Source organism: Pleurodeles waltl, chromosome 4_2 (genome assembly GCF_031143425.1).
Source record: "Pleurodeles waltl isolate 20211129_DDA chromosome 4_2, aPleWal1.hap1.20221129, whole genome shotgun sequence".
NCBI lineage: Eukaryota > Metazoa > Chordata > Amphibia > Caudata > Salamandridae > Pleurodeles > Pleurodeles waltl.
In genome coordinates, this window is record NC_090443.1 from 822,551,408 (window position 1) to 822,571,590 (window position 20,183).

General features: G+C 45.9%; 1 protein-coding gene across 1 annotated transcript in view; it reads right to left on the bottom strand.

The window, feature by feature from the left end:
* Positions 1 to 20,183, bottom strand: part of EFCAB7 (EF-hand calcium binding domain 7) — a 333,043-nt gene that overhangs the window by 213,013 nt on the left and 99,847 nt on the right. The window contains exons 4-5 of the mRNA XM_069232519.1: positions 20,077 to 20,163; positions 1,375 to 1,570 (exon numbers count right to left, since the gene is read on the bottom strand). Coding sequence (XP_069088620.1) covers positions 1,375 to 1,570; positions 20,077 to 20,163 — 283 coding nt within the window. The remainder of the gene's footprint in view (positions 1 to 1,374; positions 1,571 to 20,076; positions 20,164 to 20,183) is intronic.

The window sequence follows — 20,183 nt, forward strand, 5'->3', positions numbered from 1 at the left end:
GCAGCCCGGTCCGTGCCCGGCGCCAGGAACGCCAGATAACCTTGTGAATCGGGTGCATGAGGTGAAGCCGGTGTCGGCTCAGGCATCTCCATCTGCGCTGGAGAGGCCCTTGGCTCCTGATGCGGATCAACCTCAAAGACAGACAGTGGAGACGTCGGGGAAGCAGGAGTCGTCAGAGGTGGACTGACCTCCAAAGTCGGTCGATGCCGAGCCGATGGCGACCTCGAGCGGGAGCAGTCCTTACTTGACTGGCGCCGCAATCCATGCCGGCACCGGGAGTCTCGATGACGCTGGTGAGATCTCGAGGACTTAGAAGAAGACTCACAGCGATGATGCTTCTCCTTCTTCTTGGAACTTGCCAGGAACAACTTGGCCTCCCGCTCTTTAAGGGCCTTCGGATTCATGCGCTGACATGAACCACACGCCTCGACTTCATGGTCAGAACTGAGATACCACAAACAATTTTCGTGTGGGTCTGTGACCGACATTCGACCTCCGCACTCCCTACAGGGTTTAAAACCAGACTTTCTTGGCTGCGACATTGTTACACACGAAGTGAAACAGTAGCTCCCTGGTAGCCTCGAAGAAAAAAACGTTACTCGAAGGCACGGAAAAAAAGGGAACTGACGTCTGCACGTCGACGAGGGCATCTTATTGCCTGAATTACGTCATACGGCGTCGCGTGGGAGTCGGGCAATTGTGACGTCATCGTCGACGTGCAGAGCTAAGAAACTTCTTTAGGTGAGGAATCCACAGGTAGTTGTATCCATCAGAAGAAAACTTTCCTCAAGCCAGAGAGAAACAGCTCCCTCCCACAGGAGAGGAAAATGTCAGATTAGGGGTCAGATTAATCAAGGGAGGCTAGCAAGTTCTTCCTTAACAGGTGTCAGAGATCTTGTATCTGTTTTGGATTCACACAGCTCAGCCTTGAAGGCTCTTTTCCGCTGGAGCTGTCCACTGGATCAAATGTTACAGGCTGATTGACTCTGCCGCTGTCTGAGTCCATCAGGCTCCAACTCCTCACCTATACAATGACTGTCAACAAACCAGTTATAATCAACTAAGGTCCGGAAGCTGACGCAGATAGTTATCCTCCTTCACCAGTATCAAGAGCTCAGCTCTTGCATGCTCCAGTGAGCACAGTCCTTGGAGTCGCAGCAGCAGCATCTCCTCACCAAAAGTGTGAAAGCAGCCCAAGTCACACTGCAGACAACCTCCTTCAAAATGGTCAGTCTACCACCCTGAGGGAGGCTGTATTGAATCGTCTCACTCTCAGACATGTATAGCTATAAAGAAAAGCGCAGTTTGAAGCTTCAGTTACCTGGAGTTCCTCTCGCCTCATCAAATGGTCATTCTGGCTAGAAATATACATACCTTTTTTAGATGCAAAGTCAATATTATTTCTTGTTGGGGTTCTTGGAGACTGTTTAGCAGCTGGTGATGATGTACGTTCAGGGGACCTTTCCATGTGACTTCCGAACTGCTGTTGCTTTGATTTGTTGTTAGTTGACAGATATTCTATTGCACTCTTCAGACAATTTTCGTTGGTTGTGATAAACGATTTACAGAACTACAAAAAAAAGAAGTAGAATTACAAAGAGAGTTCATTATGTAATTTAGTAACAGAAAATAACTACACTGTTTAACAGAACATTTAATGAATAGCCATGCTTTCCAGAATTTGCAAAGTATATAAAAAGTCATATTTACCAGGCTAGAATACAAATACCTTTTAATTGACTATTGGATTCACATTTTCGCCTGGACTGATTCGTTTTTTGGATTTCCATACGCTTGTGATACATAATATAGCACCATCTAAGGTTTAAAGAAGTTATCTATCTGAAAATCAATTTTTGGCTCATTTGGTCTCCCTTTAGGTTCATCGACTCTTCAACCTAGCTCTTAATCTATTCCTCTTCCTACCAACCACTTTCCTTACAACTACAACACATTGTTTTGTTTTTTCTTTCTTAAATATAATGAATTAATTTTTTTGTCAAAGTGTGCCACTTCAAGCTTAATATTGATATACTGCATACAATTATGAAACCTTCAAAAGTAAAAGCAGAATTGATTTTACACTTTTCAGGTATAACTGTAATCACACACTTTAAAAATTCTGCAAAAAGTTTTAACATAATCATTTACCCTCAAATGTACATGCCTTGTCTGATGTTTAGTTACTCTCTTTTTCTTTCATTCCCTCTAGCTCTCAACTGCAACCATCCCTCATAGGGCGTCCTCACACACGCCCTTTCTTGATAATGGTTAACCAGTTCTACCTACCACTCCAAGTCAATGGGATGTGAACTCCACACAAGCTCAAAGCATTTTGTTTGAAATGGTAAGCCCCAAAAGAATACATTTCCTGCTGTCTTCAGTGTCAGAAATTTTGCAGAATCATTTTTGTGCATTCAAATATATTTCTCTTTAATTTACTTTAATGAGACACTTCAGGTGGAAAGGTAAGAGCCAGCATCACAGTACACAAAACAAATCTGGTGAGGTTACTGGAGTAAGTAACCAACCAAAGGGAGCAAGGAAAAGGTTAAAATATTTCAGCAAACCACCATGCATGTGGGATGACATTCTAATACAACACGAGAGGCGTCGCCTATGTCATCACAACAACCTAAAATCCAAGAGCAGCTGCATAGGCAAGCCCAGGACAGCCCAAAGAAACAGCAACAAAGGCAGTCGAGAGAGAGAGAAAGACAAAATGATGGAGACACAGAAGTTGGCAACAAGTTCTCCTCAGGTGCATCTGCTATTCTCGTGTCGAGTGTCCCACAAAAATGTTGTTTTAGAAAGGATGGCGCATGATTAATGCAGTCTGCTTCACTAATAACAAATGCTGTTGGCAGGTGACTATCTGATTGCATAAGATATCCATTGTCTACTCCCTCATGTTTTGCTGGGAATGAGTATCAAGGACAGCCTGTCAACATCCTTTTGTTTCCCACGTCAAGTATAACTGAATTGTTTGTGTAGCATCATAAGGGACAGTTGTGAATAAGTCATGGAGAACCCTTTTAGTAAGGAACATTTGTATACCCAAAAGCCCAGCCCCCTAAACATTCCCCAGCGCATCACGTAGCTGTTAAACAATGGCTTCAGACATTATTGTTACTTGACAAATGGCAAAAGTTGATGGCCAGGAGACCGGACTTGCAATTTCCTAAGACTGACACATATGACATGAATAAGTTGTCATACTTGCGACAGATGCTGATTCTCAAAGGGAGAAAGATAAGAAGCTTAGAGTGGGATGCCTTCTGGGGGTGGGATGCCGTATTGCGTGAATTGCGTGCGTCTAGTGATGTGAGAGAGAAAGCGCATAAAGAGTTGTTGGAATTGAAAAAAGGGTTTAATTCTGAGAAAAAAGGGAAAGAAAATTTGGAGGGATGGAGATACAAAACGCTTGAAGTAGTGGTGAGATTCCCATCTCTACTGGTGGTAAGTGCACAATCGCAGGAACAAGATGTACAGGGGATGAAAGAGGAGGAGAGGGAAGACCCACTCATGGAAGACATACTGATGGGGAGGCTATGGAATAGCAACAAGAAAGAAGGTTCTGCTAAAAAAGAACAGCTTGAGTACTCAGCGGCAGGGACACAACCTCCTCAGCTGTCTTCAGCTCAGATGGTGGCAGCCTGTGCCTTGGCACAGCGCCTGGTAAAAGAGGATGTACAAAAGACAGAACTCGAGGCTGTGACAGACCATCTGTTGCTGCAGGAAATAAAAAAGGAAGAAGCCCATGCTGCAAGAAAACTGAGCAAGATTAGTGAACAATTATTAAAAGAAAGTGAGACAAAGGGAGGCAAACAACAATCCCTTTTAAAAACAAATTGGAGGCAGAGGCTCCAAGATGCCTCTGGGGATAATGACATCGGAATAGAGGAAATGAAGAAGGTCATATGGGACATATGCAGCTATGCACACCATACACAACATAACATTCACCTCCTGACAGACTTTTTACAACAAGTTTCAGTAGCATCAGGGGGCAGGAGGAACAGCATATCAAATAACCAGTCAAAGGGGAATTCACTGTGCGGTTCTCCTGGGTTACAGAAGAAAAAGTTTCTCAAATCAGGCAGCGCAAAATGTCATGCAATACTAACTGATCTCAATGATGAAAGATTACATTTGCAGAGATAGAAAGAGATCATATCAGGGCGTACAGAGACTAAATGACTTTAGTACATGCAGAACTAATGGCTCAGGCTACTAAAGTACATCATAAATATATACAGTACACCAAGAGCACAGGCTCCCTACCACAGGAGTACAGCTGGGACCCCTCCCATTTAATCTTTATAGATACAGAGTTACAATGCTGGGACAATGCTAAACTGGCAGAGAAATTGAACTATGCAGTATTAAAGTTACAAAAGTGGAAAGAGTTGACAGAGGGCATCAACACGGCACATGATCTCAAGGACCTAAAAACAGCAACAGATACAGAGACAGTAAAATGTTACACCTAAGAGAAGTACTAATGTTATCTACAAGGGCATGGGATCCCACACTGTCCTATGTCCATATACCTTGGAATGGAAGTGACTTATTTCCATTTACCAAAGATTTCCCCAACTTAAGGGAGGAACCCTACAAGTGGTACACATAATTAAATAGGATAGTGGCAATGGGAGGGTTACTTTGGAAAGACCTGGATACATTGTTAAATATAATAGTACCATGAGACCTATGGGAGGATTGCAAGAAAGTGGTGTGGTGGCCAACACAGGAGCCACAGAGTGGAAAAGGGGGAGTACCAGGAGAAGAAGTAGGCAAGGCAAGGAAAAAGGTACTGGAATACAAAAAGGGAAAGGTGCCAGAAGAAAAGGTAGATTGGTCAAAAATAATACATACAAAGCAGGATTAAAATGAAAGCATAAACAGCTACTATGAATGTCTCATTCAGGTATACCAGCAAAGCAGTGGGATGAAAAATCCACTAGGGGAGGCGATGCCAGCGTTTGTCACTACATTTGTATATGGCTTACAACAGCCCATTCAGACGCACTTACAAACATCTTTTGTATGCTGGCAACAGGAACCCATAGGCAAGGAATTAGCAGCAGCCAGGTACTGTGCGGATTATCAAACACATCTGCAGAAAGCAGATGAATAAAAGACAAAAAGAGACAAGATCAAGTTAATGGTTGCACAGGAGCGGTTATACAGCAATAGCCAGGGCAGGGGGAAAGGTAGAGGACGGGGCTGGGGGCAAAGTGATTGAGCATCCTCTCAACCCACTCCGGGCTCTGCATGTTTCCACTGCAACCCACAGGGACACTGCAAAGCAGAATGCCCCCTCTTAGGAAGGGGGCAGAGAGGTAGGAGTCAGCTGAGACAACAAAACGGGACACCACCCCCTCCTTACCTTGATAATATATTTGATACCCCTGCAAATAACACACACCAAGACAGGCCACAGACACCTCAACTCCCACTGCCACCTCTGACGGGGGTGGACAATGGAACAGGGAGGAGAATGGGTTCCCATACCCGCCTCCTCCAGACACATACTTCATGGGCACGGTAATATCAGTGGATCAAGAGGGCCCATATGTAGATGGGACAGTGTTGAGCAAAACAGTACCATTCTTAGTGGACATAGGAGCAACAAGGTCAATGCTGAAAGCATCCAACATACCAGACGCACCGCTATCAGGAACACAGAAAACAGCTGTAGGAATGACAGGACAACCTTTGAATGAATATTTAACACAACCACTGAAATTTAAAAGAGGCCCAATCATTATAAAGCATCAGTTCATCTTTGGTAGACACTGCCTATTCAGTTTTCTGGGAAGGGACCTCCTATGTAAGTTACAGTGTACCATCAGTTGCTCACCTGAAGGGATATTTCTAGAAAGTAAGAAGAACAGGATAATGTTACACGCATTTATGGATGTGATCACCAAGAAAGAGTGCAAGTGCAGGGCCTCCCACGAGAGCTACAAGACTCGATCCCTAGCGAGGTTTGGGCACGGGGACCAAATGATGTGAGGAGGATATTGGATTACCCTCCAGTGCGAGTGACACTGCGCCCGGAGAATCATTGTCACAAGTACCTCAATACAAAATAGCCAAAGAGGGGGAGGAGTGCATAGCCCCGGTAATAGAGGACCTTCTGAGGAAAGGGATATTGCAGGAGATACAAAGTAGCCCCTGCAATACTCCAATTCTCCCAGTGAAGAAGGCCGCCAAGGGGCCTGATGGGGCCCCGGTGTACCGCTTTGTACATGACTTGCGAGAACTCAATAAGGCTGTCATACCATCATTCCCAGTGGTTCCAAATCCAGCCACTATCCTATCCAACATTCCAAGCACAGCCACCCATTTCACTGTCCTAGACCTCAGCAATGCCTTCTTTTCCGTGCCTCTCCATAGGGAATCCCAGGATTGTTTACTTTTAGACAGAAAAGACTCACATGGGAAAGGCTACCTCAAGGGTTTTGTGAAAGCCCCCCAATATTTTCCAACACGTTATGAACAGATTTGGCACTATTGCACTTACCGGGAGGGTCTACGTTGGTGCAATACATTGATGAAGATTTATTATTAGCCTCACCATTACGGACGACATGTGTTCAAGATACAGTGGCCCTATTATGTCACCTGGCAAGGAAGGGCCATAAGGTTCCCCCAAGAAATTACAGTTCTATCAATCAAAAGTGCAATACTTGGGACATGAGCTGTCTCTAGGATCAAGGAGATTGCTGCCAGACAGGATAGCAACCATAACACAATACCCAAGGGCACAAACGCAGAGGGAAGTAAGGACTTTTCTCGGGGTGCAGATTACTGCAAACACTGAATACCAAATTTCTCCCCGATTGCACGCACACTCCAAAACCTCATACACAAGGATGTGCCAGACAAGGTACAATGGCCGAGGATTTGGAAGAGGCTTTCCAAAAGTTAAAAAGGGAACTGTGCGCAGCACCAGCACTTGGCCTCCCACATTTCACCAAGGAATTCCACCTATTTTGTCATGAGAAGGGAGGCTTCTCTTTGGGGGTACTGGCACAGAAGCATGGTTCCTTCTACCGCCCGGTGGCTTATTATTCAGCCACCTTAGACCCAGTGGCAGTGCGCCTTCTGCCATGCCTGTGAGCGGTAGCAGCAGCTGCTCTAGCAGTAGAGCAATCAGAGAATACTGTACTGGCTCACACACTGGTGTTGCATGTCACGCATGCAGTCGATACATTGTTAACTACCACCAAGACTCAACACCTAACAAATGCTCGCCCTCACGATATGAGCTAACATTGCTGGCACCACATATAATGATTAAGAGGTGTACCACATTGAACCCCTCTTGCCTTCTGCCTGCGGAGCATGATCATGATGAACCTTCCATAGACAACTCCTTTCACGACTGCATTGTAACAATTGATAGGCACACAAAGGTTAGACCAGACATCAGAGACACCCCGTTCCCAGATGCAGAGGGTGATCTGTTTGTCAGTGGGTCATGCACTAGGGACCACACTGGGATGCTGCAGGCCGCTTATGCTGTGGGGACGGCCAAAAGATTATTGGAAGGAGGAAGGTTACCCACGATAAAAAGTGCCCAGGAAGCAGAATTAATAGCACTTACAAGAGCATGCAAGTTGGCAGAGGGAAGGTTGGCAAACATCTACACAGACAGCCAATATGCTTTCGGGGTCACACAGGACTTTGGCCAGTTGTGGGTGATGAGGGGATTCTTCACCTCGGCTGGCCAACACATGCAACATGCATCATTGATTGCTGATTTGTTGCAATCTCTACTCCTGCTCAAGAGGATTGTGTAGGAAGGTAGCCTCTTTCTAGCCTTGTTACCCCCACTTTTGGCCTGTTTGTGAGTATATGTCAGGGTGTTTTCACTGTCTCACTGGGATCCTGCTAGCAAGGGCCCAGTGCTCATAGTGAAAACCCTATGCTGCCAGTGTGTTTGTTATGTGTCACTGGGATCCTGCTAGCCAGGACCCCAGTGCTCATACGTTTGTGGCCTATATGTGTTCCCTGTGTGGTTCCTAACTGTATCACCGAGGGTCTGCTAACCAGAACGTCAGTGTTTATGCTCTCTCTGCTTTCTAAATTTGTCACTGCAGGCTAGTGACTAAATTTACCAATTCACATTGGCATACTGGTACACCCATATAATTCCCTTGTATATGGTACTGAGGTACCCAGGGTATTGGGGTTCCAGGAGATCCCTATGGGCTGCAGCATTTCTTTTGCCACCCATAGGGAGCTCAGACAATTCTTACACAGGCCTGCCACTGCAGCCTGAGTGAAATAACATCCACGTTATTTCACAGCCATTTACCACTGCACATAAGTAACTTATAAGTCACCTATATGTCTAACCTTCACCTGGTGAAGGTTGGGTGCAAAGTTACTTAGTGTGAGGGCACATTATTCCCCGGACTTTGTGAGTGCGGGGACACCATTACACATGTGCACTATACATAGGTCACTACCTATGTCTAGCGTCACAATGGTAACTCCGAACATGGCCATGTAACATGTCTAAGATCATGGAATTGTCACCCAATACCGTTCTGGTATTGGGGGGACAATTCCATGATCCCCCGGGTCTCTAGCACAGAACCCGGGTACTGCCAAACTGCCTTTCCGGGGTCTCCACTGCAGCTGCTGCTGCTGCCAACCCCTCAGACAGGTTTCTGCCCTCCTGGGGTCCAGGCAGCCCTGGCCCAGGAAGGCAGAACAAAGGATTTCCTCTGAGAGAGGGTGTTACACCCTCTCCCTTTGGAAATAGGTGTGAAGGGCTGGGGAGGAGTAGCCTCCCCCAGCCTCTGGAAATGCTTTGATGGGCACAGATGGTGCCCATCTCTGCATAAGCCAGTCTACACCGGTTAAGGGATCCCCCAGCCCTGCTCTGGCACGAAACTGGACAAAGGAAAGGGGAGTGACCACTCCCCTGACCAGTACCTCCCAGGGGAGGTGCCCAGAGCTCCTCCAGTGTGTCCCAGACCTCTGCCATCTTGGAAACAGAGGTGTTGGGGGCACACTGGACTGCTCTGAGTGGCCAGTGCCAGCAGGTGATGTCAGAGGCTCCTTCTGATAGGCTCTTACCTCTCTTGGTAGCCAATCCTCCTAACTTGGTAGCCAAACCTACTTTTCTGGCTATTTAGGGTCTCTGCTTTGGGGAATTCTTCAGATAAAGAATGCAAGAGCTCAACAGAGTTCCTCTGCATCTCCCTCTTCACCTTCTACCAAAGGATCGACCGCTGACTGCTCCAGGACGCCTGCAAAACCGCAACAAAGTAGCAAGACGACTACCAGCAACATTGTAACGCCTAATCCTGCCGGCTTTATCAACTGTTTCCAGGTGGTGCTTCCTCTGGGGGTAGCCTGCCTTCACCCTGCACCAGAAGCTCTGAAGAAATCTCCTGTGGGTCGACGGAATCTTCCCCCTGCTAACGCAGGGACCAAATGACTGCATCACTGGTCCTCTGGGTCCCCTCTCATCCTGACGAGCATGGTCCCTGGAACTCAGCAACTCTGCCCAAGTGACTTCCACAGTCCAGTGACTCTTCAGTCCAAGTGTGGTGGAGGTAAGTCCTTGCCTCCCCACGCTAGACTGCAAAGCTGTGTACCGCGTGATTTGCAGCTGCCCTGGCTCCTGTGCACTCTTCCAGGATTTCCGTCGTGCGCAGCCTAGCCTGGGTCCCCAGCACTCCGTCCTGCAGTGCACAACCTTCTGGGTTGTCCTCCAATGTCGTGGGACCCCCCCTTTCGTAACTTCGCGCGGACTCCGGTTCACTCTTCTTCCAAGTGCCTGTTGGGGTACTTCTGCAGGTGCTGCCTGCTTCTGTGAGGGCTCTCTGAGTTGCTGAGCACCCCCTCTGTCTCCTCCTCCAAAAGGCAACATCCTGGTCCTTCCTGGTCCTCAGCAGCACCCAGAAACCTCTACTGCGACCCTTGCAGCTAGCAAGGCTTGTTTGCGGTATTTCTGCGTGGGAACACCTCTTCAAGCTTCAGCGTGACGTGGGACATCTGTCTTCCAAAGGAGAAGTCCCTAGTCCTCTTCTTTCTTGCAGAACTCCAAGCTTCTTCCATCCGGAGGCAGCTTCCTTGCACCTTCATCCGGGGTTTCCTGGGCTCCTGCCTCCCCTGGACACTGTCGCGACCATACGACTTGGTCCCCTTGCCTTGCAGGTCCTCAGGTCTGGAAATCCGTTGTCAGTGCACTGCTGGTGTTTGTTCTTCCTGCAGAATCCCCCTATCACGACTATTGTGCTCTCTGGGGTAGTAGGTGCACTTTACTCCTACTTTTCAGGGTCTTGGGGTGGGGTATTTTGGTAACCTTCACTGTTTTCTTACAGTCCAGCGACCCTCTACAAGCTCACATGGTCTGGGGTCCACAAAGCCCTCTACGACAAGGGACCGGAATACCTCAACAGACGCCTCAGCTTCTACGTCCCCACCCGCCTCCTCTGCTCCTCTGGCCTCGCACTCGCTGCGGTCCCTCGCATCCGCCGCTCCACGGCGGGTGGGAGATCTTTCTCCTTCCTGGCGGCCAAGACCTGGAACTCCCTCCCCACCAGCCTCAGGACCACCCAGGACCACTCCGCTTTCCGGAGACTCCTAAAGACCTGGCTGTTCGAACAGCGATAACCCCCCCCTTTTCCCCTAGCGCCTTGAGACCCGCACGGGTGAGTAGCGCGCTTTATAAATGTTAATGATTTGATTTGATCATTCCACTTTTGGAGTATATGGTTTGTGTTGCCCCTATACCTATGTGCTCCTATTGCAATCTATTGTAATTCTACACTGTTTGCATTACTTTTCTTGCTATTACTTACCTAATTTCGGTTTGTGTACATATATCTTGTGTATATATCTTATCCTCATACTGAGGGTACTCACTGAGATACTTTTGGCATATTGTCATAAAAATAAAGTACCTTCATTTTTAGTAACTCTGTGTATTGTGTTTTCTTATGATATTGTGCATATGATATAAGTGGTATAGTAGGAGCTTTGCATGTCTCCTAGTTCAGCCTAAGCTGCTTTGCCATAGCTACCTTCTATCAGCCTAGCTGCTAGAACACCTCTATTCTACTAATAAGGGATAACTGGACCTGGCACAAGGTGTAAGTACCTTTGGTACCCACTACAAGCCAGGCCAGCCTCCTACAGATTGCAATTGTAAAATGTACAGCTCACACCTCAGCTAGGGATTACATTTCCATGGGAAATGCACCTGTTGACAGGGAAGCAAGAAGGATAGCCCTAAGTGGGTGTGACTATGAAATGGTACAGGTCATGCCTGGCTGATTGACTAAGGAAGAAAGTGCATACTTTGATCCCAAAAGTGTTCAACAGCAGGCTGGGGACAAAGAATTAGAAGAATGGAGGAGGGGCGGCTGCAGAAAGAATAAAGAGGGAATTTGGGTAGCACCAAATGGTAAGATAAGTTTGCCATCCTCATTGCTCCCCTCCATGGCCCGCCTTTTTCATGGCCTCTCGCAGGTAGGGTGCGATGGGATGATCCGTTTGTTTTCCCAATGTTAGTTCAACACCAAGGTTCGGCAATTTGCAGAAAATTTGTGTAAGAAGTGCACTATTTGTGCACAACATAACACAGGCAAGGGTACACCCACTGCTCCAGGCCACTTCCCACCACCACACGGACCTTTAGTGGATTTCATTGAAATGCCCCTCACGCATAAATTCATATATGTCCTAGTAATAGTCTGCATGTTCAGCAAATGGACAAAAGCGTATGCCACCAAGAACCGTGATGCACAAACAGTTGCTAAATGCCTTCTGAAAGAGCTAAATCCCACGCCTTGGGGTACCGACCCTTTTTAGCTCTGACAATGGACCAGGATTCATTTCACATATGATTCAGGACCTTTGTAAAGATGTTAGGAATAACACAGAAGTTGCACTGTGCGTACCACCCACTGACAGAAGGAGCTGTTGAAAGAAAGAACGAGGTACTAAAGAGTAAAATAGGGAAAATATGTGCGGCGACTGAACTATCTTGGGTTGATGCTCTACCGCTACCGTTGTTTGCTATGAGAAGCACCACCAACAGGGTAACAAAATTAAGCCCCCATGAGGTGGTATTTGGGCGCCCCATGCACAAACCAGGACACAAGTCTGTTGCGCCATTGGCGGTGACAGATGATCTATTGTTACAATACTGCAGAAAAATAACTGAGACATTATGTTATCTCCACCGGCAGGTACTACAAGCCTTGCCAGAAGAAGAACCACCACCAGATCAGGGACTGCAACCTGGGGATTGGGTGTGGGTCGAGGCCCACACCAGGCGCCACTGTTTACAACCCAGGTGGAAGGGACCTTAGCAAATCCTATTGACAACAGCTACAGCGGTCAAGTGTGAGGGACTGACATCCTGGACCCACAGCTCACACACCAAGAAGGCCGCCAGACCAACAGACCGACAACAGCCACCTGCGGTGCCCATGAAAGCTTCACAACCACCGCAGAGGTACAATCTCCGATCGACCCGCCACACAAGCCAACACTGACAGGACTGCTCGTGCTGCACCTCCTACGGGACTAAGGAGATGCAAGCGGGTCCTGCGGTGACTCTTCATAGGACTGCTCGTGCTGCACACTTCAGGAGACACAGGGTGCAAGCAGGTCCTATTTACATACATCTACAACGTACCTCTGTTGGCTTCAAGTGCTAGTTAACCTCTGACATCATACTGTGAGGTACCACCGATGGAACAAGAGGAAAGGAAACAGCAGCACAAAGGACTGTATTTGAGATTCCGAGTAACGACCCGAAAACAGCTACAGACCATGATAACGTTTCATCAAGAAGAAGAATGCCTGGAAGAAAGAAAGAAGAAAGGAAGTGGCCTGCAGTATTGACTGCCATATGTACCCCAGTTCCAGGAGTAATAATAATAATAATAATAGTATATGCAAATGATATATACATACCATTTCTAGATGAGGACAATTATATAAATAAAAGTGAACAAGGGCTTGTGAATACATCAGAGGGAAGGGACAGAAGCCTTACGGAACAGGTGGGGCGCAAGGGCAAGCATCATGGGGCGAGAGTGAGGAAACTTATGCCGATAACGCATTTGTACAAATGGTTAGATTATATAAAGAAGTTGTGAATGCCTCTAATTGCTAAATATGCACCCACCTGCCTACTACCTTTGAGGGGTCTACAGATTACATACACATCCCGCTTAGCCAATATGTTGCATGCCATGCTGTGAACAATATTTTGGAAAAGAAATTGAAGGGAAGACTAAAAAGCCGCACTAGAGTACGAAAGGAGGTGGAGTTTGCGCAGTCTTCAGACAATTTCAGACCCCGTAGGGAAGGAAAGAGGGAACGTAAATTACATAGTGGGAAAAGACAAGGAGTAAGTGGTAAACTGGTCCCTCGAGTGAGAGAACAAGAATTACTGGCAGCATTTAAAGAAGAAAGGGAGCAGGGGTATGTAGAGGAAGGGACATCTCAAGAGTTGGGCACCCCATTCCTTTGAATAAAGAAAAAGGCACCATGGTGCATTCGGTACCACATGGGCAGCAGCCTAGTGAAAAACATGTTACTTGGTGAAACGCGCCCAGCATTTACATACTTACACCTGATCTCTACAACATCAGTAACATCTACGAATGCCGGTATATTTCACAATATCAGCACAGATGTGGAGGTCAGCGAATGCTGCAAATATTCCAATTTAGACAAGATCCGGGACGGCCCCAAGGGACTGTCAGTGAGCATTTCAGCGCCACAGGGCATATTTTTTGTGTGTACAAGTTCTGCATACTTCAAGCTGCCAGCAGGGTGGCGGGGAAGTTGCTACCCAGCATTTGTGTTGCCACAAATTTTATAGGTAACAAGTTTGTCCCAAATAATGGAAAGGACCCCCCCAAGAATACGCAGGAAGAAGACCCCCTCTTGGATAGATAAGGCTATAGCAACATTAGAAGTACTAATACCACAACTAGGGGTCATGCATTCCGAATATCAAATACACAAACTAGCAGGGTTGGTGAAAAAATTGGTGAGCTTTATAGCTGCAGCCCTGGGGAATATTACTGAGGAACTAACGGATCTAAGGGCTGATGTGATTCAAAACAGAATGGCGTTAGACATCATTCTAGCAAAAGATGGTGGTGTCTGTCAGGTAATCCATCAAGAATGCTGCGTCTGTATTCCAGACAACAGCGGTAAAATAAAAGGGGCAATAGGAAACATAAGGAAGGTAGAAAAAAGGGCAAAAGAAGTGTCAGTTTCAACAGAGGTCGGAGGACTACTGGGGACAATAGGAACGTGGTTTTGTGGCTGGGGATCATGGCTGATAGAGGTGCTGGTGATAGGAATAGTGGCACTTATAACAGTATGTGTTCTGGTAAAGGTTTGTCCCACTTTCTTCACAATACTGGTAGTAAATACCTGCACAAGGGAAGCTGCACACCACTCACAACTAGGAAGTGAAGGCAATGCCAAACGTGGCAACACCACAGAAATGACACCCCTCCATCACAAAGTTTAGGTTGTCATCGAGTATCAGAGGGTGGAATGTGGAATCGCATTTTTCTGGGACCCATTTTGGGCCTGTTGGGCCCTGTAATACCCAATGACAAATAGGCCTGTTTCTGTTGACCAACTCATAATCAACATGATCTATGCTTACTGATATATTTTAGTGTTGCTTGTAACGCATTAAGTTCCAAGGCTTGCTATCAGAACAGCCACCATGAAATATCATTGCATGCTAGCTGAAGCAATCTTCCTTTCTGGAAAGTACCATCCTATGTATGCGTTGTTCTCCGTTCTGTAGAAAGATGTATCACGCGATATTAGACATGTAGGACATTTTAAGCCTTAAATGACTCTCCATCTGCCACAACACACTATCTCCATGAGAATTAGGGTTCCTGCGGGAGCAGGCCTACAGACTGAGAGGCGGTAAAGGTGGTTCTTCGACGAGAAAGGCTTAAGATCACCTACGGCTTCAGACAACAATTGAAGTGGGACACCCACAGACGTGAGAGAGATCCACGTGATACTGAACTACGGCTTCATCTGTATACTGAGAGACAAGAGGACTGGTGGGCAACCCACAGAGCTTTACTCAACGACTGGCATAGGCTAGAAAAACATACCTATACTGCATACAGTCAGCGACTCCACACGGATGGAGACAAAACAGGGGTGATGTTAGCCCGGTTACTCAGACAGGAGTGTTCCGATCCTCTGTCTACGGAATCATACAGGCCATCAATGGAATATTCGACCACCACCTCAGTACACTCTACACTGGTGGGGCGGTGGGCGCACTGACTCATGTCAAAGCATATATTACCAATATCCTGTGGCTTAACTTTGGTGATCACAATGCCCTGGACATGTCTATTACAAGCGAGGAGATTCTCTCAGTGATCCGAAGACTGAGGACAGCAACAGCATTCCCACTAAGCCCTATTGATAAACTCCCGAAGGTATATGAGGAGGCCTTCAAGAGGGGGTCCTTCCCAGGCATAATGTGTGAGGCCCTAATAGTGATGATGCCTAAGCTTGGAAAGGACCCAGCTGTGGCCTCTGCTAATCAACCCATTCTCTTTTAAATGTCAATTTAAAGATCCTCAGCTGTATTCCGGCAGCTCGCCCTCTCCACTGTCACCTCGTTCTTATTCACAAAGATCAATCTGGATTCATCCCTAAGAGGAGTACCATCCACAATTTACAGAGGCTCTCCCACATTTATCATGCCCCACACCAGCTTAATGATGCATATGCCCTGGCACTGCTACATGTAAACATGTGTTTGATCCCCTGGACTGGACATATTTACGGTCTGTGTTGCGGAAGGGAGGGATAGGTCCCACGTTCTTACAACGGATCCTACTGCTGTTTGGGGCCCCTTGTGCTAGAGTGCACTTGGGGGTGGGTAGTTTCTGCCTCTTTCCCATACAAAGGGGGACAAAGCAGGAGTGCCCTTTATCGCTGCTTTTGTTTGCACTCGCGATGGAGCCGCTGGCAGAAAAACAACTCAGAACAATGAGCCCCTTGGGGATCACTGTCGGGAATATCACTCAACGTGGTCTCCTTCTACACAGATGATGCTTTGATTTAGTTAAGTCAGCTTATGTACTCCGTTCCCATAGTCCTGAACCTGATGCAGGAGTTCAGAGAGGTTTCAGGTGTCCGTGTCAACCTGACTAAATCTAAGTTGTTCCCATTGGGATCCCTGGACGAGGTCCTGCAAGAGCTGCTCCCAGCTGTGGGCCTCACTTGGGAATGAAATAACATTTGCTACCTGGGGATCAAGCTGGCACACACTAAAGAATTGTTTCTGGAACACAATACTGAACGCATGGCGGAGGGACTTCGTGTGTCTGTGAGATTCTGAGGGGACCTTCCACTTTCGCTAATGGGCAAAATTGCCATTGTAAAAATGGTGGTGCTCCCCAGATGTCTATATACGTCTATGGACACCCATTCACACGATCCCCCAAGGTTATTTTAAAACGATCAACAGCCTTATTGCCGATCCACTCTGGGCCAACAGATAAAAATGTGTAGGACTGCTTACCCTCACAAGAACCTGGGACTGTGAAGGTCCCTCATACAGAACTCTATTACACAGCCACACAGCTGCAACATGCACTTCATTGGGTGGATCCCGCAGACACGTGGGAGAAGAACCTCCTGAAGGGATCTCACAATGGGCATACTCTACCCGTGTTATTGATGAGTGGAGCCCAGGTTCTGTCAGACATGCCCTATATTTTAGGGCAGGTTTCTGGGGTGTGGGAGGGAGCAGTCAGGAGAGTCCTCCAGCAGGCCCCTTCTGCCTCTGACCTACCACCGTGGATCCTACACCTGTTTAGGAACACTGCGGAGTCCATGACTGTCCAGAGGTGGAAAGATGGAGGGTGTACCACCCAGGGCAATCTATACCCTGAGAGGTGACTCATCCCCTGGAGTGACACTGGGCAGTTTTTCGCCTTAGGGAAGAAACAGTATCTCCAATACGTCAAGATATCTTCTACAGTGTGTGAACTCTGGCTCTCCTTTCTGGATGCCCCTGAAGTTTCCGCTACCTTTGTTGCCCTGCTGGGTATGGAGCAACCTCCCTCCCCACACAGACCAAATGGGAGGAGCTGCTGGAAGCGCCTTTGTCAGGAAGAGAGGTTTAAATAAATTCAGTATAACTATATTCATCAGACATATCTCTCCCCGAAAATCTTACACACTATATACTCCGCCTGTCCAGACACGTGTCCCTGGTGTGGGAGCCCACCGTGGATTTTATACACATGGTGCGGTCCTGCAGGGCACTCAGCTCCTACTGGGAGGAAGTCATAACCAATCTAAACAGAGCCAGCAGTTGGCACATAGCCCTCGACATCAGCAGGTACTCCTGGTTCTGGTCCCCTCCTCCCCCAACAGGAAACTTAGCAGGAGGTTTGTCCTCCTGCGTCTGCTGTTGGCAAAACACCAGCTAGCTGCTAAGTGGCTGGGTATGGCTCCCCCTAAATACACAGACTAGCTCGGGGACATTTCGAAGTGGGCTACAAAAGAAGAAATACGGATGAAACATGTAAGTATGGACGACGAACTTGAAGATAATCTAAGAGCCTGAGTGGCTATATTACCTTTCTTGAAGTATCCTCCCACAGCTGGGTCACCAGCAGAGTCGTCAGGATGATTTGAGATTGGGAGTTGGTCCTTTCTATACTCTGTAACCGCATATATAAACATTGCATCTATTCTGGATTAGTCTTGCTGTATGTTACTGTATGAGACACACTGCACAAGAGCATGGGGAAAGTTAGGGATTGTTTTCATGACTTTGTCATGCTGTATGTTTACCAATTTCAGCCAAACTCTTTGATTCAATACTAATATCATATGCAATCTATATGACTCCAGTAAAGATCATTAAAAAAATATATATATACCGGCTCCTGAAATTGGTTTAGTGCATTTCTATTTGGGAGAGGGGTGTAGTAGGAATCTCCTTGAAATAGCAATTCCTATCTATATATATATCAATGGTTTAGGACTGAAATAGCAGTATTAAACCATTGGAAAATGATAAACCCCCAAGGTGGAGTGGTAACCCATTCAGAAAATGGGAGGGGTCTTTTATGGGATCTCCTTTCCCTTTGTGAATGTTTAAAAAGTATGTTTGGCAGCAGGCAGTGGCCCACAGGATCACTACAAACTCTCACTCTAAAAAAGCGGAAACATTTCTTTCTAAACACAGCCCGGTTTTCTTTAAGAAAAACAGGCTGCATTTTAAAAACGTTAATTGTATTGAAATGCGATCATAGACATGATGGTCTGCTGACCCCATGAGGCCACCATCTCTGGGAACATTTAATAGAAAGTTGAAATCTGTGATCAATTCATGAGGTAGGTCGGATTCATGAGGCAGGTCTGTTTCTGACCCACTACGATTTGGTTTTTTAAGAACTGATTTATTACTAAATAGGTCAGCTCTTAAAAACCTTTAATGGTTGCAAAAGCACTGGTTGCAGTTTGCGACCAGATTGTCGTACATCTGGCCTCTAATTCCTTCAACAAAAATAGCCACACGCCCACTGTGCACATCTTTCCAGGATACTCATTTCCCTCTGCCTCTTCCTCCTCTCTAAATCTTTATACTAACTTGGGTGCTGGGTAAAATGTAAATAATGGCAGCATATTTCACGCAATTTCAAGAATTTAGCGTTGCGCTTGCTAAACACAATTACCAAAATTATGCCATGAAACCACTTTGAGCAATTATGTGCCATTCAAAGTGAAAATGTACCACTACTGCAAGGGAACAACACGTGTGGTTGTTATCCTTGATACTTTTGTTTTTTGCACCTTTTTTTTTTTTTTTTTTTTTTTTTAGCACAAAATGCTTCCTCGCTTCAATAAGGGATGCAAGAATGCATTTACGCTACATTATAGCTCAAAATGACAGATTTGCATTTTGCATAATTACATGTAATTGTGCCGAAATTTCACATATTTACAAGAAAGCACATCACTCAAATTTTTCACATCCCTAGTTGCCACTTAAAGGTTGTTTGCTCTGGGGCTTAACAAACAGCAAGCAGTGGTGTCTTGGCCTACGTAATCCTCTGCAGTGGAAGTGTACTCATCACTTCAAAAAGACATACTGAATTGGAGATGAGCGGGACAGTGCTCACGCAGGGTCCACGAGGGTAGTGTTGTGGTCTTGTGGTGAGGTTATTTTAATAATTAGAATGCCATGGGAGAATTCTAGGTGAAACTTAAGAAGTTGTTTCTTGCAATGTGCTTTTCCTATTCTTAATATTTTATTGCATTATATGTATATATTATTTATTCTAGGAGGCGTACTTTTCCCTTTCCTCTTGTTATTATGAATGATTTGTACGTTTGATGTTACTGTGACAAATGTAATGATTAAGTAATATCTGTTGTGTTTCTATGAGAGGGAGTGTGTTGTGTTCTTGTGGTAAGATTACTTAAATATTGGGAATTCCATAGGATAATTGTAGGTGGAATGACGGGATGTGCTGTTGTTTCTAGCAATGTGCTTTCCTTATTCTTAATATTTTATTGTATTATATGTACATAATATTTATTCTAGGAGGCTTTTCTTTCCCTCTTGTTTCAATGAATGATTTTTACCTTTGATGGTACTGTGACAAATGCAATGATTAGTTTCTGTTGTATTCGTATGAGGGGAGGTGTGTTGTGTTCTTGAGATAAGGCTACTTTAATAATTAGAATGCCCTGGAAGAATTCTAGGTGGAATGTGAAACCTAAGGATGGGCAGTTGGCTTTCGCACTGTGGGTTTCAGCTGTATATCGCTCCTTTCTTGTTCTAATAAACTTGCTCAAACTGCTCATGTTGCTGAAGGGGATTCTTCAGGTGGGGCATTAGCATCTTGGTAGCCAGAAACTAAGTCAAATTTTAAGTTGCACTGAGTCAGTGTCGACATTTAGAGAACAATCTGACTTCTAAATGAATCCAGTGAAACTGAAATAAAATGGCTAAAACATACAGGATTACAAACTGTTGAAAATTCTTCAATATACCTTGTTGTAGTCCAGTTTACCATTGCTGTTAACATCAGATAAACGCATAACTGCATTTACTTCATCTTGTGTCATTCTTTCACCTTTCTGTAAATCAAAATAGATTG